Raw genomic sequence first — 23930 nt, 5'->3', positions numbered from 1 at the left:
TTTTCCTGCTGCCTGGTGGCTCCTGGGGCAGGTGGGGACAGGGTGGGGTCCGGGGGTGCCTCCCGCCCACCGCGGCTGCCCCGGGCAGGGCGTGCTCCTCCCTGGGAGGAGATGGGGCTGCGGGGAGGGACGGGCACCTGCCCAGAGCCCTGGGACAGGCTCCTGGGGTGCCTCAGGTCTCCCAGGGTCATGTTTCCTGCTGCATTCCGGCCCAGTGCCTCGGGAAGGGTTTATGGAGAGAGGCACCAGCCGAGGTTCCAGCTCTTACCTCGCAGGTTGGTTTTTGGGGCTTGTCCCTCTGCTGCGCGCCGGTGGAGCTCAGGGGAGGCGGCTGGTGGGGCTGCGGGAAGGAGGGAGGTGCACAGGGGCTCTCTGGGGGGCTGAGAAAGCCCCCTGAGATAATCTCAGCTTCTGGGGTGGGCTTTGGGCTGGTTAAATTCCACCTTTGTGACTCCCTGTGTTGTGCAGGATTTGGGAGAGGGGGCAGAGGGCAGATTTCAGGGGCCCTTGTTCAGCTGGTGTTTGTGTCCCACCCCAGCACTTGACACCTGCTACAGGAGATCCAACATGGAATGCTTTGGGTTGGAAGGACCTCAAAACTCATCCAGTGCCACCTTTGCCATGGCAGGGACACCTTCCACTGTCCCAGGCTGCTGCAAACCCCATCCAGCACTGCCAGGGATCCAGGGGCAGCCACAGCTGCTCTGGGCACCCTGTGCCAGGGCCTGCCCACCCTCCCAGGGAAGGATTTATCCCCCATCTCTCATCTAAATCTCTCCTCTTTCAGTTTAAAACCATCCCCCTTCCTATCCTTTTAGTGTCCTATCACTAAAAAAGTCACTCTCCCTCTTCTTTAAAACGCCCTGACTCTCACCGATGCTGTGAAAGGCATTTACGAGCCTCTCGTAACTATGTGCAGAGTTTAAATCAATATTATAAATACAGCTGATCTCGGTGTATCCCTTTAGCCTCTGATTAAACACCGGGGACTTTTTTTTTAATCCCTCAAAACTTTAAAAGTCTGCAAGGGAAAAGCAGCAAAGAGGGAAGAGAGGATGCCGGGAAGAGACCTCCCAGCACACGGCCGAGTCCTGCGCTTTCTCTCTCTAATCTCTTCCGCTGGGTTTTTTTATCTTATCAAGCAAAAAGCCCCAGAAATAGAAAGTTTTCCACGGCTTGCAGGAGATGCACGAGCCCTGAGCTGCGCTCCCCGCTCCAGAAAAAAAAAAATAAATACAGAGCCCGGTCAGATGGCAGCAGGTTGTAAATGGACAATGTCAGCGCTTTATCTCCGTGGGGGAAAAGGCTTCTCGTGGGAGCAGACACAACGTAACTCCCGCCGCATCCCAGAGCATTTGGGGTTGGGACGAGCCTGGAGAGCTCCTGGCCGCCCCTGCCCAGGATGACGGACGGGAAGGCGGGAGCAGCCGCTTGCTTCGGGCTTGTAACAAAGAGAATCCGTAAAATCTTCAGGCATTTCCCCAAATCCAAGCCCTGGCCCACGGGACCGCGCCTGCCGAGGAGGCCCAGCAGGGAGGTGTTGCTGGTCAGAGGTAGGTGCTGCTGGGCTTTGGGGTTTTGCGGGTTTTTTTTGGCCGGGTTTGAAGGTTTCGTGCCGCTCTTCGGGGTGCGGGGTTTGCCTCGGCGCTGCTGAGCGCAGGGATCCTGCCTGGCACGGGGCGGGCACGGGGCTGGCACCGCACCTGCGGTGGCTTCACCTCCTCCTCTGGCTCCTCTGCAGCCCTGCAGAGGCACAGGGCATCTCCTGCACGGGGCACCGCTGCTGTGCCCCCAAAGGAAAATCGGGGGTTTGTTAAATAATGGCTGGGGCTGGGCTCGTGCTCCAGGTGCTGCAGTGACACAGGGCCCTGGCAGAGGTGGGGCTGTCACCCAGGGGGCCCTGGAACAGCCCCTGGGGCTTCGCAGTGTTTGCAAACAGATGAACCCAAACCATCTGGTTTAGACCTGAAGCTGCCAAGGCCAGACTGCAGGGCTGCATCCGTGCCCTGGGGGCTGCAGGAGGACTGAGACCCTTCCCTGGGCTGGCTCAGCGGGTGCTGGTGCCACAGGGCCACATCCTGCTGCCACCGCCGAGGTCACCGCGGTGACGTCAGGCACGGGAGGAGCACCCCAAGCAGCAGAGCTTGCAACACCCAAGCTCGGGTGCAGCCTGCACTTGGAGGTGTGTGAGCCCCTGGAGGATTGCGGAGGCTGAGTGGAGGAAATCTCCGTTCTGCCACCTTGTCCCAGCTCTCCAACACCTGAGGAGCCTCCTTCTCCTCTTGGCCCCATTTCCACTCAGGCTGGAAGGTTCCCCGTGGGGTCTGCGGTATCCTGGGGGTGGGAATGGGAGCATTGGGGTGCGCAGGTGAACTGCAGAAACTTCCCAGGGAGGGTGGGGAGGCGCTGGCACTGAGCAGCTGTGGCTGCCCCGTCCCTGGAAGTGTCCCAGGCCAGGTTTGGGCCACCTGAGATAGGTGAAGGTGTCCCTGCCCATGGGAGAAGAGCTTTAAGTCCCTTCCAACCCAAACCGTTCTGTGACTGCAGTCCTGTGTTTAATCACTGAGATGAGCATTTATATGGGACTGCTTCACTCATTTTATCCCCCTGAAAGGGGCTTTATCTGTGGAGAAAGGGAAATTCCCTTCAGCCACCAAAGTTTTTCACAATACCATGACCTTTCTCTTTTTTTAAAAGAAAGAAACTCCATTTCCAAGTGTTCCATTGTTCGACTGGAATGGGAATTATCTTAAAGCCTAAGTGGAGGCATCCTGCTCCTCTTGGCAAGCCGCTCACGTGGCTGCTTCCTAAAGCTGTGCAGGCTTTCTAAAATTAGTGCTCCCCACCGGATCCCCAGCGATTAGGTCTGTTAATAGGTGGCGGTGACTAAGGAGGTGTCACGCTTTAATCCCACAAAGAGATGCCACCGTGGGCCTGATCCGCAGGAAGTGCCTGGCAGTTGGCATTTCTGGGCTCCAAATTACCTGTGTCACACCTTTGGCTCTGCCTGCTGGAGCCGCCCAAATGTGGAAATCTGCGCCCAGACGGGCAGAGGGGACCTGGTGGTGGTGGCAGATGCTCAGGTGAGCCCACAGCTGGAGCATTCTCCAGCAAAGACTTGGCCAACGTCCCCCATTAAAAGGCTGTTCCAGTTGCTGGAAAGGTCATGCATTAAATTACTGTGTGACTGCAGCTTATCTCTAATTAAAAAAAAAAAAAAAAAAAAAAAAAAAAAATCCAAATTTCCCTGTTTTTCCCCCCAGGCTCGCTTGAGACAACTGGCTCAGAACAGGAGAATGACAGACAGCTCACGCCAGATGAATGTTAAACGATAAATGATAAATGATTTCCCTGTTTCCCCTGGAGATTGATGTTTCCCCCCTCAGGCACCGGCTCCCAGCAGTGGTTCAGCTCCTCTCATTCCCTCTCAGGCGCTGGAGAATTCAGCAGAGCTGAGCAGAAATCAGTTTGCAGAGCAAACATGGGATATTCCTTTGCTTTCCTGCAAGCCCCAGACATTCAAAACCAATGACCCGAATGCTAAAGGGGAAAAAAAAAAAGAAAGAAAAAGGAAGAAAAAGGGGGAAAAAAGGGAAAAAAAGGAAAAAAAAAGATGTGTCTTTAAAATACAAGTTCAGTGGCTCTTAGCAAGGTCTTGGGGCTGGTGCAGGGACAGGCACCCACATCCCTCTCTGGAGTGAACTCTCTTGCCTTGCTTTTAGGATATAATTAATTTTTTTCCAGGTTGGTGACCGCTCTGGAATTTTGGACAGCATAAAAAGTAAATTTAAGGCTGTTTGTACGGCAGTTAAAAATTAAAAGGCTCAGGTGGGCCATTAAAATGGAAGGAGGTTGTTTGCTGCAGTCAGGAGGGTTTGGAGGAGCCGGGACTTTGAGGGAGGGGGTTTCAGGAGTGATGTCTGTGGATATGGGATAACTGGAGCTGGCCGAACAAGCCCCTCTGCAGCTGGGCTGAGCAGGACCCTGTGCCTGAAGGGGTTAAAGCTGCTCTGTGCAGAGTCACCTGTGCATGAAGGGGTTAATGCCTGGCGTTGGGTCAGCATCCAAAGGAAACCGCTCCAGAAATTCCTTGCTGCACCTGGGGACAGGAGGTGACAGCCTGGGCTGGGGCTGGGCCGTGTCCCTGCCCTCTGCAGGGGTGATCTGGGGCTGCTGGTGGCCTCTGCCACCGGAGCTGCCCCATCCCTGGAGCTCTCCGAGGCCAGCTTGGACAGGGCTTGGAGCACCCTGGGATGGTGGAACTGGATGATCTTTGTGATATTCAGTGACACCTTTGTGATATTCAGTGACCTTAAATAGTTTGACGTCCGTCCAGTGCAAAGATATTTCCCGATGGTGGGAGGTGAAGGATCCTTTCCTTGTACCCTGGCCAAGCTTCTGCTGCAGGTGACACCTCCCTGGAGCAGAGCTGGCATGTGGTACCCGGTGCTTTGGTGGGATTTGAGGATGTTTTTCCATCCTTTATGTGTCAGCGAGGCAGCAGGATGCGTGGCAGGAATGCAGCTTGTGCTGCTCCGTCGCATGCAGGAACGGAGGATTCCCTGGAGAGAGGGTGTGGGAGCAGTTTTTGCTCTGGGTGAGGTATCCTGGTGCCTCTCCTCACCTGCAGGAGTGACATGTGCAGGTGTGAACACGTGACAGTGAACGGGGACATGTGCCTGCTCCAGCTCCGGAATCCCTCTGGCTTCAATCCCGCCCCTCCCCGCTGTCCCCCCGCTGTCCCCCCGCTGTCCCCCCGCTGTCCCCAGCCCCAGCAGCAGCTCCGGGGCGCCTCACGCTGTCCTTTCCGTCCCCGCAGACTGCAGGTACACGTGTCACCAGGAGTGCCGCAGCCTCATCCAGCTGGATTGCCGCCGGTGCCAGAGCCAGCTGTCCCCAGAGAACACCGCGCTGCCGCCGGCCCGCAGCCAGGTACGGGGACCCCGGGGGGACGCAGCCCGTGCTGAGCGCCGGGATGTCCCGCGGGGAGCCGATTCCCTGCGCCCGAGGGGTGTTCCAGGAGGGAGGGCTGGTCAGAGTGAGCGTCACTGGTGGTGCCACCCGCAGCCCGTGTCACCCGCAGTCCGTGTCACATGCAGCCCGTGTCACCCGCAGCCTGTGTCACCCGCAGCCCGTGTCACCCGCAGTCTGTGTCACCCGCAGCCAGTGTCACCCGCAGCCTGTGTCACCCGCAGCCCGTGTCACCCGCAGTCTGTGTCACCCGCAGCCAGTGTCACCCGCAGCCCGTGTCACATGCAGCCCGTGTCACCCGCAGCCCGTGTCACCTGCAGTCCGTGTCACCCGCAGTCTGTGTCACCCGCAGCCAGTGTCACCCGCAGCCCGTGTCACATGCAGCCCGTGTCACCCGCAGCCCGTGTCACCTGCAGTCCGTGTCACCCGCAGTCTGTGTCACCCGCAGCCAGTGTCACCCGCAGCCCGTGTCACATGCAGCCCGTGTCACCCGCAGCCCGTGTCACCTGCAGTCCATGTCATCCACAGCCCGTGTCACCCACAGCCCGTGTCACCCGCAGTCCGTGTCACCCGCAGCCTGTGTCACCCGCAGCCCATGTCACCCGCAGTCCGTGTCACCCGCAGCCCGTGTCACCCACAGCCCGTGTCACCCACAGCCCGTGTCACATGCAGCCCGTGTCACCCGCAGCCTGTGTCACCCGCAGTCCGTGTCACCCGCAGTCCGTGTCACCCGCAGTCCGTATCACCCGCAGTCCGTGTCACCCACAGCCCGTGTCACATGCAGCCCGTGTCACCCGCAGCCCGTGTCACCTGCAGTCCATGTCATCCACAGCCCGTGTCACCCACAGCCCGTGTCACCCGCAGTCCGTGTCACCCGCAGCCTGTGTCACCCGCAGCCCATGTCACCCGCAGTCCGTGTCACCCGCAGTCCGTGTCACCCGCAGCCCGTGTCACCCGCAGTCCGTGTCACCCGCAGTCCATGTCATCCACAGCCCGTGTCACCCGCAGCCCGTGTCACCTGCAGTCCGTGTCACCCGCAGTCCGTGTCACCCACAGTCCGTGTCACCCGCAGCCCGTGTCACCCGCAGCCAGTGTCACCCGCAGTCCGTGTCACCCACAGCCTGTGTCACCCGCAGCCCGTGTCACCCACAGCCCGTGTCACCCGCAGCCCGTGTCACCCGCGCCCCGCCCGGCTGGGTTTGCGTGGCAGGGTGGAGGTTGGGAGCGTGGGCATCGCCCTCCCGCCCTGTAAAGGTGTGAGTGGAGCTGTGTCGTGTTCAAAACGCCGCTGTCACCTGCACGCGGGGACAGTGCCTGCAAGGGAGGATCGGATTCCGGGATGGAACTGTCCCAGCGCGGGGCGCGCGGTGCCGGGCAATCGGCGTTTTCCAGGACACGGATTTCCGAGGATCTTGTTTTGAGAGTTTCAGTAGTCCCGGCGGGATGGAGACTCTTCAATCTGCGCTAGGACGTGCAGTAATCCCAGGGTGACTCCGGAAGGCTCAGCTTTGCTTTAATCCCCGCCGGGGTCCTGCCGTGTCTGCGACTCCCGCGTGGGAGGCACAGGGAGGATCTCACCGCGCCAGATGAGATGTGAGGTGCTTAAGGCAAGGCTGGGAGACCTGCCTGGAGTGGATTTGGCTGGGATGGAGCCTTTCCAGGCTCTGCGTGCCTTTTGGAAATGTTTGGAACAGGGAAGCGGTGGAGTCACCGCGCCTCGAAGTGCTCAAAAAGTGAGTGGACGTGGCACTTCATGATCTGGCTTGGTGGGATTCAGTCAGAGGTTTTTCCTAGCCTTGATGATTCCGTGCTTCTGTGTCCTCTCCCTCGTTGCAGTCCCCTGTTTCTATCCCTCTTTGTGGAGGACCTGGATGCGCTCGTGCAGAACTGGAGATGGGAGCTTTGCACTTTTCCAAAGGCAAACGAAGGGTTTCTGTTTGGTGCGTGGGGTTTGGTTCTCATCCACCCTTGGCTGGGCAGCTGCTGCTCAGAATAAAACGACCGGGAGCGACCTGAAGCGGGATGGGGTTGATCTTCCTAAATTACGCATCACAAAAGGGCTCAGAGCTGGTTCTCCACTCCAGGTGTTTCTGTAAGGGGGTGAAGCTAAATTTGTGCGTGGTTCCGCCTCCTCTGGATGTCACCGTGTGCTGGGCTCTGGGGAAAACGAGAAAGGCTCGTTTCATCTCCAGGGCCATCACCCCGGGCAGGGTTATTGATGGGCTAATAACAAACTGGGAGCCTGTGCTTGGTGGCCATCCATCACCCTGCCACCGCCCTGGCGTCACCCCGGGGAGGGGGACGCTTCCCCTGCCAAGGAAACAAGAAGTGTCTCTCCAATCCCAGCGGGCAGGAGGAAATCCATCAGCCCATCCCAGAGCCCCAGGAAAGGCTGGGGATTGCACCTGGGAATCCTCAGCGCAGCAGAGCCCTGGCAGGGTTCCCCTGGCCTGTGCTGGGGCTGTGGGGGCTGGTTTGAGGGTTAATGAGGCTAAATCGCTGCAGTGAAGCTCCATTATTCTTCATGGATAATGGATAGGGAAAAAATCATTGCCAGGTTTGCTTGATCTGAGCACTCAGCCATGTGCCTGGAGGGTTTCTGTTGGTCAGGCAGCTCTTGCTGCTGGAAAAGAGGAGGATGGAGGGAAAATAATGTCAATATTCCAGCAGGAGACTCACAGGATGCCTGATTACAATGGCAGGAGGGGAAGAGGCCTGAAAACACATGGAAAAATTAATAGCTGGTATAATTGGAAGTCATTAAATCATATTATCAAAATTAAGCAAAGTGGAAGCGTCAGAGAAATAACTATTTTAATATCACCTATTTAGGGACTGTTACCATGTAATGCCAGGCATTAATCACTTGGGCTTTGATCCAGTGAAGTATTTAGGAGTGTTTTACATTTGGGTCCCAAATCAGCCTCCCAGGGTGACATCCAGACTCTGCTGAAGCTGCCAAAACCCTCCACCGGTCTCGGCAGCACCAGGAATTTGTTCCCTGGATTCGGCAGGGCTGGCTGTGTGCTGTGAACTGCGCAGGGCACCGGGGTCAGCGGGGTTTTGGGGGGCTGATGTGCAGGTAACCCCTATGTGGAGCTGCTGCTGGGCAAAGGGCTCAGAGTTATGGGGGTTTGTTTGGCTTTGTTGTATTTTATTTTATGGAGCTGATGTCCCAAGCAGGTAGACTGCAAGGAATAAAAGAGGGATTCTCGGAGAATCCCACGGAGCAGCCAGAGGTTGCAGCCTGGTTCCACTGGGAAATTTTTGGGCTTGAGGCTTTGCAGAAGACCCCGGTGCTGATGCTCCCAAGCCTCGCTTTCTGCTGGTGTTGCACACGCTCAATTTAAGCCTCTTTCTCCTCTAAATTTATCCCCATGGAGCGGAGGGGGCTGTGCTGCCGCAGGAACGCACTGCTGCCGTAAGAACGTGCCTCATTTATTCCCTCTGTAAATAAGGCACTTGGATTCTCGCCTTCCTCTTTCTGAGCTGCAGATGTTGCCGGTCTTTCCATCGACGCCCCCGTTTGTGTGCTGTGGTGGGCACGGAGCTCTCGAAGCCTCGCAGCAATCAAAGTTCTGCAGCAGATGCTGCTGGGAGGGTTTGGAGCAACATCTGCAGTCTGTCAAGCGGAGAGGTTTTGGTGCTGGCTGCTGGGAAGGTCTTGGAGCAAGCTGAGATGAGATATCGGGAAAAATCCTTCCCTGGGAGGGTGGGGAGGCCCTGGCACAGGGTGCCCAGAGAAGCTGTGGCTGCCCCTGGATCCCTGGAAGTGCCCAAGGTCAGGTTGGACAGGACTTGGAGCACCCTGGGATGGTGGCAGGTGTCCCTGCCCCGTGGCACCCTGTGTGGAGCAGAGCCCTTCCCCTGCCCAGCCCCACAAATCCCCGTGATCTTCACCGAGCAGGAAGGTCAGGGCTGCTGTGAAAGCAGCACCCGGGAGCTGAACTCCTTTTTCCTGGGCTGCAGTGGAAGCTGCCTCAGTCTGGGCGCTGAAATTGCTCCCGCTGCTCTGGAATCAGCCGCTGGGCGGAGAGGCACCCACTTGTGATGGCCAGGGGCTGCTGGCAGCCCGAGGGCTGTCCGAGCTGCATCCCCACCTGCCTCCCCCCTTCCCACCGCCTCCGTTCCCTCAGGCGATGCAGCTCCGGGGGATGCTCCAGCGGGCACGGAGCAGCCCCCAGCCCCGCGTGGCACCGCGTTTTGGGTCTCCGAGGCGGTGCCAGCAGGTCCCCAGGGGGCCGGGGCCAAGCCCAGCACCTCGGCTGCGAGCGGGGCGAGAAATTTTGCAAGAGGAAGTGGCCGGGCTGCGGCAGCGCCGGGCGAGGGCAGGAAGGGGAGGCGATGCAGCCGCCGCTGCTGCGCGGGCACCCCCGGGAGCGGCGGACTGGGAGCGGACTGGGAGCGGACTGGGAGCGGACTGGGAGCGGACTGGGAGCGGACTGGGAGCGGACTGGGAGCGGGCTGGGAGCGGACTGGGAGCTCTGCCCCTTCCATGCTGCGCAGGGAGGCGGAGGCGGGTGCGGGAGGCGAGGGAAGGGAAGGGTTACCCGGCACGGCTGCCTGCTGAGCGCGATGAGCAGAAGGAGCTGCCGCAGATAAGCGGCGAGCCGGGGATGTGATGTGATGTGAGCGGGGACCCCGATGGTCGCCGGCCCCCCCCGAGCCCCCCGGCTCGCCCGCAGCCCCCCGCCTCCGCCCGGCTCCCATGAACCAGCGGCAGCAGCATGAGCAGCGGCTACTGCAGCTTGGATGAAGACCTCGAGGATTGCTTCTTCACGGCTAAAACCTCCTTCTTCCGCAGCGCTCAGAGCAAGGTCCCTGCCAAGGTAACGCAACTCGTGCGCAGGGCTGGCGATGCCGCGGATGCTGCCCAAAACGAGCCGCCGCGGGGGTCAGGGCAGAGCTGCCCTCTCTGCCCTCTCCTCTGCGGGGTCCGCACCGCTGCGGGTTTTCCTCAGCCTTTTCCCTGCCGGCTTTCCCCGTTCCGCGGGGATTCACGCCGGAGGAGCCGGCTCTCGGTGCGGTCGGGCACCTGTGGTTTGGCCTCGCAGAATCTGCGCCCCGGGTGAAAATTGCGCCTGTGGGGTGGATGGGAAAGTTCAGGGCAGAATTAATCCGTGAAGTGATTAACACGAGGATGGACGGGGTCCTCTTCCGGGAGCCTGGGGCTGTGCGTGCCTGCCTTGGAGAAGGACGGAGGGTTTGGCCGGGCAGTGTTTCACCCAGGGTGAGATTTGTGTCTCAGCAGCATTGACAAGGCTGCTCCACAGTTTTTCAACGTCTGTTTTTCAAAAAGAAAAAAAAATTAATTAAAAATCCCTGTCATGAACTTTGGGGCCCCAACCAGAGCTGAGCATAAAAGGAGAAGGCGCTGCTGCAGAAGTGGGAGTTTCACAGGGGAACGAGAACCCTGCAGCAACCCGAGATCAAATCTGGCCCTGGGAGCAGCTTTTTCACTTCAAATCCTCCTGTAAACCACCGGCACCGACGTGCTCCTGTTCAGCCTCTGCTGCATTTGCACCCGAGGCTGCAGAGCTGCGGCCCTCAGCAGCTGCTTTGGGGTTCAGCTTCCTGCAGCACCTCCTCGGGCAGGGGGGGCTGCTCTGGAGGGGGAGCTTCAATCAGCTGGGAATTTTATTGAATTTCTCTGCAGAGATGGTTTAAGGTGGGATATTCCCCGCTCGCCGGCAGCTCCCTCTCGCTATGATTAACCGGCACGTACTGCTGGGTTTTAAATGTCATTTGATGATTCATTTGTGGAGGAGATGGAGGAGATCGGGGTGCTGGTGCAGCCAGAGCTGCTCTGTTTGAGCCAGGGCACTGCAGATCCCGGGGGACCTCTGGAAATCAGCCTGCTGCTGTTGCTGCTGTTTGGGATTTCTCCCTCTCAGGGGGGTCAGGGGCTGCTGCAGCCCATTTTTTACCCAGCTCCTCACCTGGACATGACCAGCGTGGGTGGCAGAGCTCAGGCTGTCAGAGAAGATGGAGCCTTTCAGGGGTTTGGTGTTGTGGGGAGGAAATGGTTCCTGTGCATGAAAAAAACACAAAAAACCCCCCCACACGCACTAACCGTGCTGGTGTCATGTAATGGGGCTGTGTGAGGAGGTGGATTCTCACAGAGGAGGAAACCACACTCAGGCCTTGGTGGAGGAAGGTTTTGGGGGGTTGTTCCTGGCTTGGTTGGGGTTGGTGGTGCCGCAGGTCCTGCAGGGGGAAGAGGAGCTGGTGGACACTGAGGAAGTGGCTGACGTCTCTCCTAGGCTCTGATTCACTCCCTGTCCTCTCTTTTTAATTTGCACCTTATTTAAGTGGCAATTACTGAATGTGGAACGTTTCCACCCCCTGCAAGAGCTGTGTGTGACAAGAGCTCTGTTTTTCACCACCTGCTCCTGGCCATGGGGTGAAAACACCAGCGGAGACCCCGGAGCGAGCTCAGCTGGTGGACGCGTTTGGGACGGTGACAATTGTCCATCCCAGGGCGCCCAGGAGTGATTCCTGAGCCCAGGACAGGGCTGGCAGTGTGGCAGGGACTGCTCTGGGCAGGAGAAAGCCAAATATGGATAATTTAGGGATACAGGTCCTGAAAAACACAGGAGACATCTCTGTGGAGGAAATGAGGTGTGGGTGGGTAGGAGGGGACACACAAGACACTGCGTGGCACTGAACGGAGTGGGATTTGATCTGTGGGATTACAGAAAGCATTTTTCTGATTGAAAGAACTGTATTAGTCTGAAGAGCCTCTTTCTAGGAATGCTGTAATTCCTTTTTATTTTCAGAACCATCAGCGAAATCACTCTTCATTAGCAGAGAGCTGGTTTAGAACTCAGATGTGACCTCACCCCTGGAGATCCATTACTTTGCATTTTTGGGCCTCCCCAGCTTCAGTGGCTTCTGCCTGAAGCCTCACTGCTTAAAACTCTGCAAATTTCCTCTTGGAGTCCTGCATGGGTGGCTGATGAGAGAGCTGGCTCAGAGAGGGAAGGGGGCACGGGGATGTCCAGGGATGGAGGGGCAGAACCCAAACAAGGGCTAGTTGAAAGGATCTCCAAGTTCCCACCCAGCCTTGCCCATCATCCCAGGGCCGGCTGGTGCTCGGGGCAGGTCTGTGGGGTGCAGGGAACCAGCTGGGGCTGGCTGGGCAGCAGGGGCATGGCCAGGCTGGTGCAGTGCCCAGGGCTCCAGCCTGGACCCCCCTGAGATGCAGCTCCCTGTGAGGACCTTGTCAGCTCTGAGTGCTGAGCTGAGATGTGGCAGGAAAATCGGTTTCTAAGTGAAATCTCCATGGCAATCAAAACACTGAGCCCGTCTTCCCTTGCTCTAACCTCTCTGAAATGCAGCAGCCGTCCCTCTCCCCTGCTCTAGACCAGCACAGCTTTTCCTCTGAACCCCGAAGTAAACCACAGCACCTCATCTGGATTCCTCAAAGGGAGGGAAATGTTGGGGGTATTTAAGGTTTTTTGTGTGGATTTTCCGGTCCAGATCTCTTGTCTGATTCTCCCCCGTGCCTGTCTGTGCTGGAGCAGTGGATCCTTTCCCAATTTAGTGCTGTGAACCCTGGGAGTGGGTGTTGAAGGGGAGGTGTTGGGTGTTGTGCAGGGATGGAGAGCTCCGTGAGAGCAGAGATGTCCCAGCTCTGGTGACAGCCCTGTCCCCGATGTCCCCGAGCTGCCACCACCCCCTGCTGCAGCTGGATTTACAGAGCTGAGCTGCTGGTTCTCCCGTTTCTGACTCCAATCTGAAGCATTCCCATTTATTCCCAGTCCCTTGTGCTGGGCTGTGTTTGTGGGATGGGTGATGCTGCTCTGAACTGCAGCTCCACAGCCAGGGACACTCACACGTGCTTCTCCAGGCTTTGTTTTCTGGTGTTTTAAGACAAATCTTTCCTTAGTAAGAGGAAAAATTGAAGGTCATAAAATCTCTTCGGAGGAGATCTCTGAAATGCTCCTGCACTCTGAACAAGGAGCCAAAGGCAGAGCTTGGGCCGTGGGTTTGGGGATGCGAGTTGTCACAGCCTGGCTGATGGAAACGGGGATGGAGCTGTGCCCGAGCACACCAGGGAGGACTTGGCCACTCCTGCCCCGAGATCAGACTGCCAAGAGCGGGGTGATGCTGGGCCAGCTCCATCCCCGGTGCTCTGATCTTCCAATTCATTGAGGAAAGAGCTGGTGAGGAGAACTGGCTGGGAGCGAGGGGTGGGGATGGTGGCCCTGACTGCAGGGATGGTGGTCCTGGGTTTCCAGGGATGGTGGCCCTGGCTCCAAGGAGTGTCCACCACACTCAGACTTTCTGCCTCTGCTGCTTTCCCGTGCCTGGTTTGCTGGTGAAGCCCCAGTTTGTGAGTTGCTGCTCGTCCAGGCTGTGACCCCACAGCAGCTCCTGGAGCGGGGCTGTGGTGGGGCAGATCCTGGGCCCCACCTGCAGCTGTTACTCCCAAAACGGGGCCCCAGTGTGGTGCAGAGCTGCTGCCTTGGCTGCTTTTAAAAGGTTTTTAAGTCGGGTGTTGACTTGAGAAGGTGAGAGGCCGTAGGGAGGGTGCTCTTTGAATGCGGGGTGTGTTCGTCCTGGCATCCTTGTAAATGGAAGTACCCGTCACTGGAGGTTTCCTTGTTGTGTCTCTTGGCTTAGAGCTCCTTTGAGAGCTGCCACCATCATCTCGGTGGCTCCTGGGTTGTCCGTAAGAGCCCGGCAGGAGTTTACAGCTCATTAGCTGAGTGCTGGCTTGCACAGAGCGGGTGCTGAAGGCTGCCCAGCCCCGGGCCACGGGCTTTGTGTGCCACGGTCCTGCCCCTTCCCGCAGCTGTCCCGGGCAGCCTTTGTCCCCCGGAGCATTAGCCCAAGTGCCAGCTGCGGCTCCAGTCATTCCTTACAATCACATTTCTTACAGCTGAGCAATGATGTGGGTCGTGGAGGGCAGGGGGAAGGCGGAGGAGGAGAGTGGATATCCCAAATCCCCGTGTCCTGAGTGTCCCTGTGTCACTGCAGCCACCCCTGCTCGCCAGCTGCTTTTTGGCAGCGTCACGGGGCTGGCAAAGCCTTCACCTGCTGACTCTGGGCCATGCCAGCGAGCTGCCAGTGTCTTTAACTCTGGCTGGGCAGTGTCGTGCTGAAGGTTTTCCATGGAGCAGGCGTGGAGCCCTCCTGGCAGCTCCGGGCTGCCCGTGGTTTTCCTGCCGGTGCCACGGGGAATGTGCCCATTTCCCTGGCTGCCACACCCGTGTCCTGTGCCCGTTCCCCTGGATGCCACACCGCTGTCCTGTGCCCATTCCCCTGGCTGCCACACCGCTGTCCTGTGCCCGTTCCCCTGGCTGCCACACCGCTGTCCTGTGCCTGTTCCCCTGTGGCTGTCACACCCATGTCCTGTGCCCGTTCCCCTGGCTGCCACACCAGTGTCCTTCCTGTGCCCGTTCCCCTGGATGCCACATCACTGTCCTGTGCCCGTTCCCCTGTGGCTGTCACACCGCTGTCCTGTGCCCGTTCCCCTGTAGCTGCCACACCACTGTCCTGTGCCCGTTCCCCTGGCTGCCACACCACTGTCCTGTGCCCGTTCCCCTGTGGCTGCCACACCAGTGTCCTTCCTGTGCCCGTTCCCCTGGATGCCACACCACTGTCCTTCCTGTGCCCATTCCCCTGGATGCCACACCAGTGTCCTTCCTGTGCCCGTTCCCCTGGCTGCCACACCCATGTCCTGTGCCCGTTCCCCTGTGGCTGCCACACCACTGTCCTGTGCCCGTTCCCCTGGCTGCCACACCACTGTCCTGTGCCCGTTCCCCTGTGGCTGCCACACCAGTGTCCTTTCTGTGCCCATTCCCCTGTGGCTGCCACACCACTGTCCTGTGCCCATTCCCCTGGCTGTCACACCGCTGTCCTGTGCCCGTTCCCCTGTGGCTGCCACACCAGTGCCCTGCCCTGAAGCCGCTGCCCGGGTGATCCCAAGGGTGGCTGAGCTGCCCCATCCCTGTTTTCCACGCAGGAGAGCTGCAGGCCCAGCAGGGCTGAGGTGCAGATCAGAGATGCGGTTTTTGTTACCAGCTCGTTTCATCCTGTCCCGGTACAACAGGAAATGTGGCAACGGTTTTATGGTTAAAAGCTTCTGTTTTTCTTCCTTTAGGCAGAATTGCAGATTCTGCACCAGAGACTTTGCACAACCGGAGGTTGGGGCTGATTTGTGAGGAGCAAGAGGGGGCTGATCTGGTCATGCACTGCAGGAGGAGCAGCACTTCTCTTCCCAGGGCTCCTGCACCACGGGGCTGGTGCTGCTGGGCTGGGTTGGGTCTGGGAGCAGAAAAGCAGAATATTTGGGTCTGCAGGATTGGGAATGGGTGGGTGGTCCCTGCTTGGGGGGCTCCTGGTGTTGCTTGGCCTGAGCATCACTTGAGTGGCAAGGAGAGGTGAAGGGTTGGGGTCTTGGATCCCCAGTGCCCTTATGGGCTCCCCCATCCCTAAACAGCTCCTGGAGCTGGGGTGGCCCCACTCTGGATCCTCTGGGATGCTGCCTGGAGTTTGCCTTAATTTTCCTCCCATAACTCCACTGTGTGGGTTTCACCCAGACACTTGTCTTGTCACTGTGCTCACTGTGGTGGGATGGATGCACGAAAGAAATGATCAAAACTTTCTTTCCCTGCAGTGGGAGGGTGCAGGAGGAGGGGGAGCTGGCAGGGTGACACCGTGTGACACCGGTGACGTGCTCCTGGGCCGGGCCCCCTCCTGCTGGGAGTGCTTTGGGTTTCTTGGGAGCCAAAGCTCCCCTCATCTGCCTCGGGGCTGCTCCAGGCTCCTGCTGTGCCGTGTCCCTCCATGGAAACCGAGCTGCTCCAAGGCTCTTAATTGCTGCCACGAGCTGTGTCCCTCCTGTCCCTCGGCTGGGGACATCGCAGGAGGGGAGGGACCTGCCCTGCAAACTGCAGGGACAGGGACAGGGACAGGGACAGGGACAGGGACAGGCAGAGCTGCTGGGTTTGCTGTTGCTGTGCGTGTATGGGTAGAGGGGTGGATGGTCCATGGATGGATGGAGGGATGGGGGATGGATCCATGGATGAACAGATGGATGGATGATCCATGGATGGATGTTCTCCGTGCTGGGCTGTGTTTGTGCCATGGATGATGTTGTGGTGCCCTCAGCTTGCAGCTACGGCTCTGTGTGCAGGAGGGGACAGTCCTGGGGGTCCCCTGTCCTGGGGGTCCCCTGTCGTGGGGGTTCCCTGCCCTCCCTCACTGCGTGGTTGGGGTGGGGGCCAGCCCTGGTGAGGGGCAGCACAGCTGTGCCTGTCCCAGCGCTGTGACGTGGGTGACATGAGGAAGTGCAGGGTTTCTGAGAGTTCATCTTCTGTTAACTTACAGGGAAGGGGTGTGGTTTGTTGTTGTTTTTCTTTTTTGTTTTTCTTTTCCGTCGTGCTACTTTCAAAATCTCAACCCTCGGCATGATTTCTAAAGATGATTTTTAAGGACTCCCTGACCTGTGTGGGGCCAAGGCTTAGTGCAGCGTGAGCCAAAGGACTCTGACAGATCGGGGAGTTCTGATAGAGGGATATTGATGTGCAGTTCTCAAATAACCCAGGAAAGCTTTGGGTTGGAAGGGACCTGGAAGCTCATCCCACCCCTGCCATGAGCAGGGACACCTTCCACTGTCCCAGGCTGCTCCAGGGATCCAGGGGCAGCCACAGCTGCTCTGGGCACCCTGTGCCAGGGCCTCTCCACCCTCCCAGGGAAGGATTTCTCCCCAGTATCTCATGTAAATCTCCCCTCTTTTAGTTCAAAGCCGTCACCCCTTGTCCTGTCGCTCCATGCCCTTGTCTAAAGCCCCTCTCCCTCTCTCGAGGAGGCTGCAGCCCGGTGTCACCCTTGTCCCCTGGGTGCCCGCTCCCGTGGGTGTCTGAGGAGCCGATTGCTGCTCTGGGTTGGAGGTTGTGAACTCTGAGCTGTCCCTGGGGAATCGCCCCCAGGAGCCCAGGGCTCCCCACTCCCAGCACTGCAGCTGCCCTGCCAGATTGCAGCCAGGCTTTCCGTTTGTCCTCTGCTTGATTCTCCTCCTGAAAGAAGTACCAGGGGTGGCCTGGGGCGATATTGGCTTATTTACAGCTTGCTGCCTCCTTGTCCCCTGTGCTCTGGGGCTGTCTGGGAAGAGACGAGCTTTGCTCCCCGAGCTGCCTTTTTCTCCCTTTTTTTTTTTTTCCCTCCTCCTCAGAGGTTAGAGTTTTCCTTCTGAGCCTTCCCAGCCTTGACGGCACATCCCTTCACGCTTTCTGCTCCCTGCTGATGCCAGCCTCTGAGCAAGCCCACAGAAAATCTGGGCAAGATGCATTCCCAGGCTGTCGCCAGGGGAGGTGATGAGTTCTGGGAAGGCAGCAGAGCTCTGGGCAGGGAGATCCAGCCCGCTGAGCATTGCCCAAGACACACAGAGGCTCGTTTGCTGCAGATTGAGCAGATAAAGCAGGCACTGCTGCACGGGAGACCTGCCCTTCTGGCTGGAGGGGAGCCAGGGGAGGTTTGGGTTGGAGAGTAGTGAAAATCTCTTTGTGGAAAGCTGGTCAGGAGCTGGAACAGGCTGCCCAGGGTGGTGGAGGAATCCCCATCCCTGGCAGTGTTGAAAGGGCCATGGATGTGACACTTGAGGATGTGGTTTAATGGTGCTGTGTTGACAGCTGGGCTGGAGCTCAGAGATCTTTTCTGACCTTAATGATTCTGTGATTATTCATTAGTGACATTTCCATGGCTGGCCCTCACGTAGAGCCCTCTGACAGGTCAGATCTGTTGGTTTTGGAGGAAATTCCCCCAAACCCGGGCCAGCAGCAGCCTCTGTCCCCGTCTGGGTGATCCTGTGCAGACGCTGAGCAGTTTTTGACACGGGCTGGGATGCCTGGGCTGGCCCTGCAGTGTCTGATTTATTATCACTCACACAGCCAGCCTGCTGCTCGTCTGCTTTTGTTGCTCTGAGCTATAATTTCCCAAGCTTTGGACAAGAGCAGTGAGAGATTTAACTCCAGCTTCTGCCTGGGTGAACCCACTGGAAGCTGCTTGAGTTTCTGGGAGTCAGAGCCGTGAACACTGAAAATAGGATGGGATTTTTTTTTTTTCTTCTTGTTTGGCAAGAAGGAAATAAATGCTCGCAGGTACAGGTGGCTTTGCTTTGAAAGTGGGTTTTAAAGGCTGGATTTTTTTGCCCTGATTTGTACTGGGTTGTTTTACTGCTCTGTGCCACCAACTGGTGCATCCTGTGTTGCCCTCCAGTGCGTGTCAGGGGTGGTTTGGGGGAGGGATGTGGCATCCTGCACATTCGGGGGCCGTCCCCACCTGCGTCATCCCTGCCCAGGATCAGCGCAGGATCCGCTCCCGCTTTCCCAGGAAAACGTGGAGCTGAACAGATGGAGCCTTACCCAAGACACAAAGCAGCTAAAGCCCCCCTCTTCTGATTGCAGAATGCGACGCAAACGGTAGAGGAAGAAAAACCCGAGCCTCCGACCGTCCAGGAGATCAAACAGAAGATTGAAAAGTACAATGCAAAGGTCACCAACTGCCTGTTGATGAAACTGGTACGTGCTGGGCTGGTTTCCCCTCACACACACAGACTGCTGCTGGTTTCTGTGGGCTCTGAACGGGGCCAGCCTGCGGGGAAGGTGGCACTGGGGGGAGAGTGGCTCCCAAGCTGCTTTTCCTCCAGCTTGGCTTTGCAGTGTCACTGCTGCTGCAGGTGACCCTTCCCTGCCTCCATCCCCTCCTGCTGGCGCTGATCTCTGGCAAGGAGTTGCCACAGAGTCTTGTCCCCGGTGGGGCTGAGTCACGGTGGCTGTTGAGCAGCTGTTGGAAGTGGGTTTAGGAGCACAAAACCTTTCTGGAGAGAGGTGCTCTGCCCTCACCACTGCCAGGCTTCCCAGGTGCACCGTGCAGAGCCAGGCTTTCCTCCTGATTCCTGCACTTTTGTAGAGCTGAGGGTGGGGAAAGAGACCTGTGGTGGGATCAGCTGATGTCCAGGGGTGATTTGTTATATGGAGATGTGAGAATCCCTTAAAAGGGAAATCAAACACACGGAATAAGTTTGGGAGATCCTGCTGAACCAGGGGGTTTCAAATCCATATGAAGTGCAGCTACAAATTCCATGCGAGGGAATTTCCATAACTGCCTCGCAGCGGGGCTGGTTTGAGATAAAACAAGATCCCACAGACGAGAGGAAGGGCTGAGTCATGGCCAAGAGAAAAGCAGCAGTGACTGTCCCTAAATCACCGGGTATTTTTGACACAATTAATGACAAACGCTGGAACTCCCAGAGCGGGGGCAGCTCCTGCTGTCACCCCACGCTGCAGACCGGCCTCCTGTGCTGGGAAAGGGGCTGGAAAAGCTGCCTGGAGCCTGATCCCTGTGTGCTTTGCCCCAGAACGACGATGGGACCTACACGGGGTTCATCAAGGTGCACCTGAAGCTGCGGCGCCCCGTGACGGTGCCGGCCGGGATCCGGCCCCAGTCCATCTACGATGCCCTCAAGGAGGTGAACCTGGCGGAGATGACGGACAAGAGGACCTCCTTCTACCTGCCCCTGGATGCCATCAAGCAGCTGCACATCAGCAGCACGACCACGGTGAGCGAGGTGATCCAGGGGCTGCTGAAGAAGTTCATGGTGGTGGATAACCCCCAGAAGTTTGCACTTTTCAAGGAGATGCGGAAAGATGGGCAAGGTGAGTTCGGGGTGCTGAGCTTGGCTTCTGTTTGGGGTCCTGTAGTGTCACCGAGACACACAAAGCAGTCACACGCAGAGAAGAGATTTTCACAGAGGTCCTTCCGATCCAGCTCCCAGCTGAGAGAGCGGAGAGAAGAAGAGAGCCCCTTTGTTTATTTTTTTACTTTTTATACATTTGTGGGTCTAGCAGAAGATTGGCTTTTTGGGGTTTCCACCCCTCAGCCTCAGCGGCCAGACCAGTTGTCAGTTACAATTGTTTTCAGGTTAGAAATATGCAAACAAAGGACAGAGAATGAAAAACAAAGGATTTGTTTATGTTACATCTGTGAGAAAGGTAGAAAACTGCTCTTAATATTGTACAATAACTAAATAGATCTGACTCCATTTAAGAAAACCACAAGGCTCAGACAAACCAGGGTAACACTGTAGGACTCACTGGGGCGGTGAATCAAGAGCCAGACCTCCACAGGAGGTGCTGCTGCTTAGGCTAGCAGGGAATTGTGTTCTCAGAAGGGGCTGGAACCACCTGAGACCTTACAGGGATCTTTATGAACCTGTGGTAGAGACTCTGCCCTGTGATCCTGAGCATCCTTTTCCAGGCTGAGCTTCCCTCTGGCCTGGCAGCCCTGATCTCACTGGGGGTGTGTGCTGTCCCTGCAGTGCTCTTCCAGAAGCTCCCTCTCACCGAGTACCCCCTGTACCTGCGGCTGCTGGCGGGCCCCGACACGGACGTGCTGAGCTTTGTGCTGAAGGAAAACGAAACGGGGGAAGTCGAGGTTGGTGACTTTTTCTTGGTTTTCACACCAATGTGGGGCACGTGGCAGAGCTGGGAGGTGTGTGGCAGGGGCAGCACTAAAAGGGCTGTTTCTCTCTAAGAGGGCTGGGTTGGTCTTTTATTGCTCCTAAATGATCTGGGGGGGGTTTATGAAACGATTCAAACCCGAGCTGTGGAAATGCTGAGGCCAGGTTTGATGGCCCCTCCATAATCTGTTTATGGAACCCGGCAGGCCTCAGGGTTAATCCTCACTAATTAGATTAGCTGAGCACTGCTATAGGTAATGCACTAATTTAAGTAAAAGCCAGGGACGCTCAGGTAATAAATTCAGTCAGTTTTTGGTTGACATCTTGCTCCCCACCACAGCGAAGCAAAGGCTGGGAGCGGCTGCATCCTGCAGGATTCTGCTTCCCGTGCTCTGGGAACGTGAGAATCCCTTAAATCCTGGGAGGACTGGGGTGGTCCTTCATGCTGTGGCCCCTTATCCCATCTCTAACAACATGAGGCCAAAATCCCTGGAGATCAGATCATTGAGATGTGTTTTATTGCTCCTCCTCACAGACTCAGAGGTGAGAGCCCACAAAGGTGTGTGCTCACTTTGCCTCTCTGCTGGTTTTTGCAGTGGGACGCGTTCTCCATCCCCGAGCTGCAGAACTTCCTGATGATCCTGGACAAGGAGGAGAAGGACAAAATCCAGCAAGTGCACAGGAAGTACGAGAGGTTCAAACAGAGACTGCAACAGACCCTGAAAGAAGCCCGAGGCAAACCTGGATAACCTTCAGGAGGCACTGGGCATCAGACTAAGCTAGAGACTGTTTTTAAATGAAAAGACTTCTCAGGACACCTTAGTCGTCATTCTCCTTCTTCAACCTTCCATAAGGACTGGAAGCACCCCTAAAATGATCCTATTGCATTTTCTTCTTCCGAAACCTCTTCTCCCAGGACGGGAGCCAGTCCAAGAACGGGAAGGCTGTTTTTAAAACAGCTTCAGCAAAGCAAACACAGCTGCTGCTTGGCTTTTCCCAGCCCTGCCATCCGCTGGAGAGGCTGCGTGGAAAATTCTCGGTGCGACACCCAACGGGACCCATCTGCTGGCTGAAGTTCTGAGCAGGGCAGCTCCTGCTGCTCCCGCTCCTCCCAGCGAGCTGCTTGTTCCTGTTTGGAGGAGCTGTGGCCCACGGTGCCCTCGTGGCCCAGTTCTGGTTTCGTAAGGAGAGCACGGGGAAACAGCAGGGAAAGGGGAGGAGGTTGTTGCACCGAACCACGTGGGTGTTGCAGCTCTGACCAAGCCCTGGGCTTGATCAGGGCTAAGGCAGCCAGGGAAATGCCAGGCTGTGACACCAAGGCGGCTGCAACACCCCAAGAGTGTGTTAGTAAATATTATTGCGGCTTGGTAATTGTAATTCCCAGGAAAAATCATTCATTTTGATTCTGTTTGACTTCTAATGTTGAAAAGAGCTGGATTACAGTAACCGTCCCTGATGCTTAGCTAAGTTAGCCAGTGTTTCACCAGTTCTCCGTAGGAGTTGGGACCCATGTCCCCAGAAATTTTGTTTGAAAAGTGTAAAGGTGAGGGTTGGGGCACAGGCTGAGGGTTCAGTGTTGAAGGTTTAGCAATACGTGTCCATCCGAGGAAAGCTCAAAACCCCTTCACAACTCAGATTTTGAGCTGTGAACGTGCCTGGCCCCGAGGGAGAGGAGCTGGGGTGTGGAGGCGGCACCAAGTAAGGGAATTACTGTCCTTGGCTGCTTTCTGCTCACCTCAGCTGTGCTTCCTCCCGCTCCTGGCAGTGCCGTCCCAGCCCTGCTGTCCCTGTCACACCCTCCCTGCGCCCTGTTCTCCCTCCCCACTCTCAACTGGTGCTGTCCTGCACGTCCAGGAAGTTTCCCAGGATCTGCTCTCTCCGTGGAGTCGGGAGAGGACAGCAAGTGTCTCTCTCTGCCTGTCTCAGGGCTCCCACCGTGCCCAGCACCCCTCAGCCAAGTCCTGGAGCTGCAGGGCGGGTCCCTGCCCTCGCTCCCTGGATCTCTGCCGGGCCGGGAATGCTGCAGGGAGAGGACAGGTCCCATGTTCACCCTCAGTGCTTCCTCCCGAGCACGCTGCACACACCCAGGGCCAGCCCTGCCTCTGCTCACACCGCAGCAGAGCGCAGGGAACAGGGAATGGCAGTGCTGGATTGGGGATGGAGCAGGAGAAGGGCTTTGTGTGAGGCAGCAGGGTGTTGGGGAACGGGGAGGAGTCTAAAATTTACCTCAGTGCCTTTTTTTTTTTTTTTTTTTCCCCTTTCGTGTGAAAACTTTGCATTTGGGCTAAGGAGGAAGCCGTGCAGAGGCCTCGTCCCTGCTGTCCCCACAGCCCTGGCGTGACCAAGGCCCTTGTGTCCGGGGAGGGATGAGGAACCGCTCTGCTTCTTTCTGGAAGGTGGTGACTGCTTGGGATTTTTTTATTTTTATTTTTTTCCCCTCCAGATTCTGAGTATGTTTGTTTCTAAGCCTGACGAGAGTAACTGCATCCCTCGGAGCCCTCGGCTGGCGTGGAAGCCGCGTTCTGCCGAGCTCGTGGTCAGCAGCGAGGGTTTGCTCGCCGGGCTCTGGTGCACAGGAGCCTCCAGCTGTACTGTACTCTACACCCAGCGACCTTTAACAGCTGCTGGCGGCCGCAGAGCAGCGCTCACCACGCTCTGGGGCTGTTTGTCCGGCCACAAGCAGACTCAGCACTTCACTGTTCATTTAAATGCCGCTTGTCTGGTGCTTTGAGCCTTGACAGCACCGTATAAATACTTCAGTTCCACCGCGGGGAAGAAACGCTGTAAAAAAACTGCCAGTGGCTCTCAAGAGGGAAGAGCCACACGCTTGGTTTGAAATCCCTTTTCTTTCTGGCTAAAAGTTGTGCAGGTTTCCTTTTTTTTTTTTTCCCCTTTATTTTTTTTGGTGAGTGTTGGTGAGTGTCCCCTCTCCCTTCCTGGCCCCAGCATGTCTTTGACAGTCTGTAGAAGGCATGGCTTCGTATGCAATCACTGTGGATGCTGCTGAAAACCTCCTGCCACCAGCAGGCCTCGCTCTTTTGGGTTTTTTTTGGTTTATTTTTCAATATTGGGGGCATCTGAAGAGTCGGTGGGTGCTGGAACTGAAATTCTCATGGGTCAGTCGAGCTGTTTCTAGAAGTATTTGCCCCCTCTTTAAGCGCAAACTCCTGTTGCCAGTGCCTTTGGTTAGCAATTGTCTCGCCTAGGTCGTGTGAGTTTATTTTCCATGGCTACTGTAAAACCTGTAAAATAATGTGTATAGGATGGAATAGTAGAGCTTCTATGGCAAAGTGAAATGCATTTTTGCAATGCTGTAATTTATTTTTACTACTCCCTAGTGATTCTATGGCATTTTTACAAAATGTCTCACTCTTAGCTTTTTTTTTTTTGAAGGTTCTGGAACTATTTGTTCAAATGCAGACAGTGTACAAGACAATGATAATAAAACTGTCAGTAATTAAAGAAATCTCTTGCCCTTCTTTTGTCTGGT

General features: G+C 56.8%; 1 protein-coding gene across 2 annotated transcripts; it reads left to right on the top strand.

Moving 5' to 3' along the window:
- The first annotated feature begins 1402 nt into the window (after positions 1-1402).
- RASSF5 (Ras association domain family member 5) lies at positions 1403-23902 on the top strand. 2 transcript variants are annotated; one of them, XM_040085488.1, is made up of 6 exons: positions 1403-1553; positions 4820-4932; positions 18387-18500; positions 19340-19637; positions 20300-20415; positions 21037-23902. In XM_040085488.1, exons 1-6 carry the CDS (start codon positions 1403-1405, stop codon positions 21187-21189), a joined length of 945 nt encoding a protein of 314 aa, XP_039941422.1. In that variant the 3' UTR covers positions 21190-23902. The 2 variants fall into 2 exon arrangements, with proteins under 2 accessions (XP_039941422.1, XP_039941423.1); XM_040085489.2 differs by lacking the exons at positions 1403-1553; positions 4820-4932 and adding an exon at positions 9553-9800.
- Positions 23903-23930: the final 28 nt, after the last annotated feature.

The sequence above is a fragment of the Hirundo rustica genome, chromosome 24, assembly GCF_015227805.2.
Source record: "Hirundo rustica isolate bHirRus1 chromosome 24, bHirRus1.pri.v3, whole genome shotgun sequence".
Classification (NCBI taxonomy): domain Eukaryota; kingdom Metazoa; phylum Chordata; class Aves; order Passeriformes; family Hirundinidae; genus Hirundo; species Hirundo rustica.
The sequence above is the reverse complement of the archived record's forward strand: the minus strand, read 5'-3'. Positions and strand labels throughout refer to the sequence as shown.